This window comes from Mus pahari, chromosome 6 (genome assembly GCF_900095145.1).
Source record: "Mus pahari chromosome 6, PAHARI_EIJ_v1.1, whole genome shotgun sequence".
NCBI classification, from domain to species: domain Eukaryota; kingdom Metazoa; phylum Chordata; class Mammalia; order Rodentia; family Muridae; genus Mus; species Mus pahari.
The window spans coordinates 86,925,386-86,934,162 of record NC_034595.1 but is presented as its reverse complement, the minus strand read 5'-3'; the positions used below and the strand labels follow the sequence as shown (position 1 = coordinate 86,934,162).

The following is an 8,777-nucleotide window of genomic DNA, read 5'->3' as shown; positions in this document are numbered from 1 at the left end:
TTTGTTTGTTTGTTTTTTAACATTTTCTTTTTTTTTGTTTTGTTTTGGTTTTGGTTTTTTGAGACAGGGTTTCTCTGTATAGCGCAGGCTGTCCTGGAACTCACTTTGTAGACCAGGCTGACCTCGAACTCAGAAATCTGCCTGCCTCTGCCTCCCGAGTGCTGGGATTAAAGGCGTGCGCCACCACGCCCGGCTTAACATTTTCTTTACTGGAAGTTTTTTAAAAAGAGTTGTTTATTTTATGTATGTAAGTACACTATAGCTGTAAGGTGTACAGATAGATGATGGTTGTGAGTCTTCATGTGGTTGTTAGGAATTTTATTTTTTAGCATCTGCCTACCCCACTGACTCCAGTCAACCCCTGCTCTCTCAGTCCCTGCTTGCTCTGACCCAAAGATTTATTTATTATTATAAATAAGTACACTGTTGCTGTCTTCAGATACACCAGAAGAGGGCGTCAGATCTCATTACGGGTGGTTGTGAGCTACCATGTGGTTGCTGGGATTTGAACTTAGACCTTTGGAAGAGCAGTCAGTGTTCTTACCCACAGAGCCGTCTCTCCAGCCCCCCTTTACTGGCAGTTTTATCTTAACTTTCCAAAGCCTTTTATGAGTTTGTGGTCTTTTTATGTGCTCTTTTTGAAATAGAAACCCCTGATTGTAGTATTTTAAGAAACATTGCTGGGCATGGTTGCTTTAATTTTAAGCTTTTAATTTTAACACTTGAAGGCAGAGGCAAGTGGATCTCTGAGTTCAAGGCCAGCCTGGTCTACCTAGCATGTTCTAGAACAGCCAGGGCTATATAATGGAGAGACCCTGTGTCCAAAAGAGAGAGAGAAGAGAGCAGGGGGTTGGGGGGTGGGGGAGAAAAAAAGGGAAAAGAAAAAGGGAAAAAAAGGAGGAAAGAAAGACAACATGATGCTATTCAGTGCTGTTCTGGTGATTTTTTTTGGAACACAAAACTGGCTTGAGTGTTAAGTTGCCTGATCTTATCTCTTAACTGTGTCTGGTGTGTTTCTGCAGAGTAAGCTGTTTTATTGCCTCACATCTCGGTGTTGGCCGAATGTGTTGAGTTCACTCTTCTCTGTGCAGTCCCTGCGCGTGAACCAGGATCTCAAGCCACTCAACGATGCCCCTGGCTTGGGCTTTGGTTCCTAGCTTTTTTCTTGCTTCCCCTTCCCAGTCTCTCTTTCCTCCCTTTTTTCTTTAAGGTGGGATCCTGCTCTTTTGCCTGAAGTGCCCGGAGTGAACTCTGCCCAAGCAGTCCTCCTGCTTTGGTTTCCCTCAGCCAGGGCTGCTGGCAGGCCTTGAGCTTTGTAGTCTTTGGATTGTATGTAAATGCCAGGAGAGTGCCATTCTGATCCTAACTTTGATCTTTTGATGGAACTGAGGCTAGTTAAGTAGTCAGCAGGGAGTTTTAAAACACTGAAAAATTTAATAATGCATATCCCTTGACTTTCTTCTTTTTTCTCCCCCTCAGGTACAAGAACATTCCACAGATGTCATTTGATGATACAGAACGGGAGCCAGACCAGACCTTTAGTCTGAACCGAGACATTACAGGAGAATTAGAGTATGCTACAAAGTAAGCGTGGTACCCCTCCTCCACTGCCTTTCCTTCATCTCATTCTGGAGACGGTCTTGATCTATAGCCCAGCCAGCCTTGAACTCTGTCCTCCTGTACCTGTCTCCCAGGAGGCATGCTGCCTGCTCATGGCTCTTCCCCTGCAGTGAGCGTGCAACCTGTGTGCTTGCCTCTGTGTTCTGGCCAGTGTCCTACTCTCCGAGTCTTGGAAATGAGCTGAAACAGCAGAGAAAGCTTGATCCTGGGCGTGGCTGCGCTTGGCAGAGATTGTTGACTTGGAAGTATTGAGCAGTCCTGGGTGAGCAGCTAGTATGGCTTAAGAAAGCTGTCTGCAGAATTCCTCTGCAGAGTAGGCTTAGTCGGACTCAGTCGCCCGCACCCACCTGCTCCAGTCTTCAGTGAAGTCATCACAATAAAAATGGCTTAGAACCCTGCTTTGTCAAACGCCATTCCTGTTCCTCGACACTAGGAGCACTGTCCTTTCTTTCTTTCTTTTTAAAGATGTATTTATTTTGTATATGTGAGTACACTGTTGCTCTCTCAGACATACCAGAAGAGATTCCATTACAGATGGTTGTGAGCCACCATGTGGTTGCTGGGAATTGAACTCAGGACTTCTGGAAGAGCCATCAGTGCTCTTAACCTCTGAGCCATCTCTCCAGCACACTTGCCTGCCTTCCTGCCTTCCTTCCTTCTTTTTTTTTCCCCCCAGACAGTCTTGCCTTATATCCTTGGCGGCCTGGAATTCACTTGTAGACCAAATTGACATTAAACTTATAATTCCCCTGCCTCTGCCTTCTGGGTATAGTGATGGCATATGCCACATGCCAGGTATGTGGCTTCTTTGTCTCTCTGTCCTTCCTGCCTCAGACAAGGTCTGATAGGAGCTTAGTACAAGGTTACTTCATTAATTGCTGCTCTGAAGGAAACTGGTGATGAAGGATCGAGTGCCCTGATACTTGCCTGCAATTTGGCATTGAACTGTTATCCTCCCTGGTAGCGAGATGCAAACCACATGGTAACCTGTGTCTGTCTTCTCTCCCTCTTCCTCCTCCATCCTCTAGAATTTCCCGGTTTTCAAATGTCTATCATCTTTCCATTCATATTTCAAAAAACTTTGGAGCAGATACGACGAAGATCTTTTATATTGGCCTGCGGGGAGAGTGGACTGAGGTAAGAGAGATTGGTCAGTGTGTGTCTGCACCATGGAGCGGGCATGCCGAGGGCAAGAACAAGGGAGGGGCTGGCTGCTCCATCTGTTCATAATGTCCCTTTGGGTTTTTGTTTGTTTTGTGACGGCTGTCATTATATAGCCGTAGGTGGCCTAGCGCTCGTTTTGTAGACCAGTCTTGCCTGGCTCTCACAGATCCACTGCCTCTGCTTCCTCAGAACCTGGCTTCTTTAGATTTCATCATAACTTCCTCAGTGGATAGACTATAAGTGTTCTTTTATAATTCGTGTATTTTCTATATGTGTGTGTACATGGCTATATGTGTGTTGCGGTACGTGTATTTTGCTACAGGGCTCTCTTGCTTAGCACACAGGAGGCCATGCGTTCCACCTGTCACACCTTCTTGACAATCTCTTGTTCTGGGCGCCAGCAATAAAATGATAAGTTCCTTAGACAAGTTCCTGTTCTTGCCTGGATTTTTCTCAGCTGCTGAGAAGCCTTGAGAGTGGATAGTAGTCTTTGCTGGCTTCTCAAGATTAAAGGCGTCCACAGAGGGAGCGTCAGAAGGTTCCCGAGGTGGGAGCCTGAGGAAGGGCTGTTGCAGGGTGTGCTTTAGTGGCCACTGACCTCATCTCCACCTTTTCTTGTAGCTTCGCCGGCATGAGGTGACCATCTGCAACTATGAAGCATCAGCCAACCCAGCTGACCACCGGGTGCATCAGGTCACCCCGCAGACACACTTCATTTCTTAAGGGCCAGCAGGGGCTCCCTCAGATGTGCTGTTAGTGAAGATGTGCGACCACCTGCTGGGAAGGACAGAGGATGCTCCAGCAAGAGTTGCCTGCCACAGCCTTGGCCAGGCTTTGTCTCGGGGTTGCTGTAGGAACCTGGCCTGTGGAAACCGCCTCACCACCAGGGGCGGTGTGGTGCCAAGGGACAGTCTCTCTCTAAGGCACTGCAGAAACTGGGTCTTAGGCTGGGTGGCATCTGTCAGTTATGAATAATGCTCACTTTCCAGTCTGTGGCCACGGGATCTCATGTGGCTTCTTGCTTGTGGCAGATTTCTTGTGTGGTTTGTCCTTTCTCAAAAAGGCTGCTTCCTTGACTGTAGGAATCCTTCTGAGACCTGAGCTTTGTGTTTGAATTAGCCATCAGGAGGGTCTCCAACCAGAAACACGCGTCCCTGCTTGATCCTCCTTCTGTCATTGCTATACATTTGTGTCAGGGTGCCTAGCTGGTGTCATATGTCACACACAAGTGTCCCACGATGGTGGTTGGAAAGGAAGGAGTCTCCTGGTACGTGACTGCTTGGGGAAGGTCTTACACACTGTCTAGCCAAATAGTCGCGAGTCCTTTCTCTGTGTGGGTGGCCTGGTTGGGTTAAGACGGAGACAGTAAAGATTCCCCTCGGGACCTCCTTGGTGTTTACCTGCTTTCAACTTGTGTTGTAAACCCAGTGCTGGAGTCTGGAGACCCTGCTCCTTCTGTTCATGGCTTTCATTCATGGTGACTAATGAGCTTCCTAATAAATCCTTAGAGACTTAAGGTCTGTCTTTTCTTCTGTGCTCTTGGTAGTACTATGAAACTTATATCTCACTAGGAACTGAATTGAACTTGAATCTTGTTTTCTTTTGATCTAGGTAGGTTGTGCATGTCACAATTAAATAAAGATGACATCAATTCCTCCAGGAAAGGTTCAGCCTCTGCAGTTTGTAAAAAGGATGCTGAGGTTCTTACAAGGGGGAAGTAACTGGTGGAGTTACGTTTAAAAACACGGGAGGCTGTGGGCTGGAGAGATGGCTTCTTAGTTAAGAGCACTTTTTGTTCTTCCAGAAGACCTGAGTTGGCTTCTCAACATCGGCATGGTGGCTCAGTACCAATTGGAACTCTTGGAACTCTAGGTCCAGGGGATCAGATGCTCTCTCTTGGCCACTGTTGACATTTCATTCACATGGTACACAAACATAACATGCAGATGAACAGCCATACACATAAATCCTTTTTTTTTTTTTTTTTGGTTTTTTGAGACAGGGTTTCTCTGTGTAGCCCTGGCTGTACTGGAGCTCACTCTGTAGACCAGGCTGGCCTCGAACTCAGAAATTCACCTGCCTCTGCCTCCCGAGTGCTGGGATTAAAGGCATGTGCCACCACGCCCGGCCACATAAATCCAATCTAAAACGCAGGGGAGATGCTGGAGGCACCACAAGAAGTAAGGGTGTGGATTCTGAGAGCAGTTACTCCTCAGTAAACGCAGTGTGCTTGGCAAGAGTCCCAGCAGCCGAAAGCAGCCGAGACCCCACTGTTTTCAGAAAGCAGGAAGAGCTGGTAAGGGAGCAAGTGCTGAATCTGGCCCTGGAGAACTCTTGTCAGGAGGATACCGCCGCTTTCTCTCCATCTTGAAAGATGGTCCTTGGTTGTTTGGAATCAAGGTTCTGAAGCACACAAGACTGAACAGTGCTCTGGGCATTCAGACTCTTTCCAACCTGCTTTTCAGAAAACTCTCAAGACTAGGAGGGCCGGTGGCGAGGGGAGCTCCGGGGATAGCACTGCCTAGACTGTGCGTGGCCCTGGGATGGATTTCTAGCATCAAGATAAAGGCCATTTAAACATTCTGGATTAGGGGCTGGAGAGATGGCTCAGTGGTAAAGAGCACCGGCTGCTCTTCCAGAGGTCCTGAGTTCAAATCCCAGCAACCACATGGTGGCTCACAGCCATCTGTAATGAGATCTGACGCCCTCTTCTGGTGTGTCTGAAGACAGCAACAGTGTACTCATAAATAATAAATAAACCTTAAGGCTCTGGTTTAAGGGTAGAAACCTTAAGGGTAGAAGTGTTTGCTGCTCAAGCCTGATAGTTGGAGTTGGGTTCCTAGAATCAGGCTGAGAAACCACAGGACATGGCACTTGTCTGGGATAGCAGTGAGCTAGGCAGACACTGGACCTTGCCCTCAAGCCTTGGGCCAGCTTGGCTGGAGTACACAATACAGCAGCAAACCAGAGACTGCCTCAATAACCGAGTGCTGGGCGTGGTGGTCCACACCTTTATCCTAGGCCTTGAGCAGCAGAGGTGGATACATCTCTGTATGCTGAAGGCGAGTTCGGTCTATGCAGAAAGTTCTGAGGGCTGATGGCTTGAGTTCGTTCTCTGACATGTGCTCAAAACGTGGATGCAAGTCATTCACACGAAACACCCAACACATCACAATACTAGCCCATTTGTTCCATCCACTAAGTGCTCACAGGTAGCTCCTGGAACTGTGCCTGAAGGTTGGAAGCATCACTTGCCACAGTGGCTCATGTGAAGAAAGTACAGGAGCTGTATTTCATCCACAGACCAACCCAGCAGGATTCTGTGGGCACTGGGGCTAGCTGTATTGCTTACTTCTCTCTCTCTTTTTTTAATCCCCTTTCTTTTGTGACATCCATTTCTAGGTCTTTGGCTTGCTGTGGTCCCTTGATCTCCATATTTTAAGCACCATCCCATGACCTGAATACAAGAACCAACTGCTTTTCTGTCTGGAGGGAAGTGTTTTTGTTGATTGCCCAAGCTTGTATTGCTTTGGGTTCATAGGGTGGGGAAAAAAAACCAAACCAAACCTAAAACTAGTGTAGGTTAATCTGGAAGTCCTCTGCAGCTGAGGGACCCCTGTGACTCATTTCCTGTTTTCTGATCCCTAGAGGTTCTTTCTGATTCAGTCCTTCAATTCAGCTTGTCTCTCAGCCTGGACTCCAAGTCCAATTTCCACTTTACCAGTGTGACTCAGTGGTGTCCAAATGAAGCCCTTTTGTTCTTAGCTCACAGCTGGTGGCATTTTGTGCAGCCTGCAAGGCATCACTTGTCAAGGACATTGCCGAGCCAACCCTGCCAGTGTGTCAGTATCCTGATACGGCCTACGGACTTTCCCAGGGTCCTTCTTCAAGTGGGTAAGGCCTCACACTGTGATTTTACAGTGTTCAAAGCAAGTTTACGTGGCCTCGTTGGAGCTTAACAGCAAAGTGATGAAATAGCAGGTGGTTATTATCATTTTATAGCTGAGGAAGCCGGTCAGGAAAGACAGATTACAGTGTAATCTTGAGGTTGCTATTTATTTACTTCCCTCTCCAAGCCTTAGTTTCCTCATCTTTAAAGATAAGAGTGGAAGATGGATGATCTCAGGTCTTTTCAGGTCAGGTTGTATAATGCTACAGCTTGAAAAACAGTATGGAGGGTGAACAAGAAGCAAGATGAACAAGGAGAAAACTCTAAAGTAAGACAGGAGAAGTGTAGCTAAAAGCATTCACCAGTTTTGTGAGGGAAGCCAATCTCTGAGACTTTACAGACATTTCACGACATAAGGATAAGATACTGCGCACTGGAGACATAAGGGGTAAAATGTATCTTAATAAAACAAGACAGTGGTGACCATCCAAGACCACTCCTGGAAGTGCGCCCTGCTCCAAGGGGATGGGCAGACGGCTTTAGGCTAAACAATACTGAGGAATATCTCTCCTCCAGGACGCAGGTCCACCAGCAGGGCTTGGCTGGTAGGACATCTGGGAATCCCCTGCTATGCCCAGACGCTGTAGGTGGCAGCGTCGCATCACAGGGAGTGGTCCCACTGTGGGCAACATGGCAGCTTCTACCTGGAGAGCCGGACTCGCTTCCGGGTTCCGTACTGCTGGCCGGGCTACTTCCGGCAGCAGGATGGCTGGGTTCCCGGGACTCGAACGGAAGTTCCGGCGGGGGCGGCCGAGGGGGAAGAGTGTGTGTCTGTGCGGGAGAAAGGGGAGAATCGCCCGAACGGTCTCGGAAGCCACTGGGAGTGAGGTATCCAGGCGTTCGCGCAGCGAGCCTGCGAGGGTCCCGGGGTGGCGGTGGGGAGTGGCCGGAGGGCGCTGTCCAGTCCCGGGACGGCCGGGCCAGGGGCTGCGCGCGTGGCGGGAGAGCGGCTGCGCGCTGGGCAGTGGGAGACCCCATTGTGGGGCGGAGGCTTTCCAGGGTCAATGTCCCTTTGTGGGCAGGTGCGAGCCGTGGGGCAGGGCAGCAGATGCCACCGTAGGGATCTAATGACCCTGGGTCAGAACCCAAGTTCCCACTGTGGAGAATGGGAGACGACGGTCATCTTTTGGAGAGTGGGAGCCGGGTGGCGGTGGGAGTCCCCAGAGCTTAGGAGGAAGGGGAATCCTAGCTTAGGGTGTCAGGTGCATTCCTTGTGGGAAGAGGAACCCCACAGTCAGAGGTGTGGAAAGATGCTGTGTGATCATCCTACGGTGAGGAGGGGCAGTCGGGGTCAGAGCTGGAAGGTGGGAGCCTGCGGGAGGGCGGGGCGCCCTTAAGACACTTCAGAGGCAGGTAGTGCAAGCTTCCGGAGTTTGGAGGATGCTAAGGATGGGGAGGGGCCAGGCAGCCAGATATTCTTTTGTGTTGGGAGTCCCAACACCTGTTCATTTGGGGACCCATTTGGAGTCAGTGACAGCAGCAACAGCAGGTAGCCCCGTGGAGCTGGGAAGGCTTGGAGCACCAGTTTGTGGTAGAAGATGGCAGAAAGAAGTTTGGCTCTCATGGGACATGGGTGGCTTTCAGAGGCCTTGGGAATTTCTTACTGAGCCAGACTGCTGAGAAGCCTGGATAGGGGCTGGATAGGAGGGGAGGAGAGAAGATGGAGAAGATGGGGTGTGGGTGGGACTGAAAGCCTGTTTTCAGCGGGTTTCCTCCAGCTCTCTCTAGGGGCAGGACTCAGGGAAGGGGGATTCCAGGAAACGGATACCTGAGACTTTGGAAAGATGCAGTTAGCCCTCAGAGACTCACAGGGGGAAGGCCACAGGGACTGCCCTGCCTTCCCTTGCCCCCACACTTCCAACCCCTAAGCCCAGTGCCAGCCCACCTGTACCATGCTTAGGCTTTGGTGTTGGGTCAGAAACCAGGTGTGCCAGTTCTAGACCAAGAGGATAACTTCTGCTTCTCAGCCTTGGGATGGAGACCCCTTCCTTCCTTCCTTCCTTCCTTCCTTCCTTCCTTCCTTCCTTCCTTCCTTCCTTCCTTC

At 49.5% G+C, this 8,777-nt stretch overlaps 2 protein-coding genes across 2 annotated transcripts in view; both read left to right on the top strand.

The window, feature by feature from the left end:
• The window catches only part of Pithd1 (PITH domain containing 1), a 12,163-nt gene extending 7,863 nt beyond the window's left edge, over positions 1-4,300 (top strand). The window contains exons 4-6 of the mRNA XM_021200524.1: positions 1,480-1,584; positions 2,649-2,757; positions 3,406-4,300. Coding sequence (XP_021056183.1) covers positions 1,480-1,584; positions 2,649-2,757; positions 3,406-3,507 — 316 coding nt within the window. The 3' untranslated portion in view covers positions 3,508-4,300. The remainder of the gene's footprint in view (positions 1-1,479; positions 1,585-2,648; positions 2,758-3,405) is intronic.
• Positions 4,301-7,465: 3,165 nt separating this feature from the next.
• Positions 7,466-8,777, top strand: part of Lypla2 (lysophospholipase 2) — a 4,600-nt gene continuing 3,288 nt past the window's right edge. The window contains exon 1 of the mRNA XM_021200137.1: positions 7,466-7,561. The gene's annotated coding sequence lies outside the window, so the exon portion shown is untranslated. The remainder of the gene's footprint in view (positions 7,562-8,777) is intronic.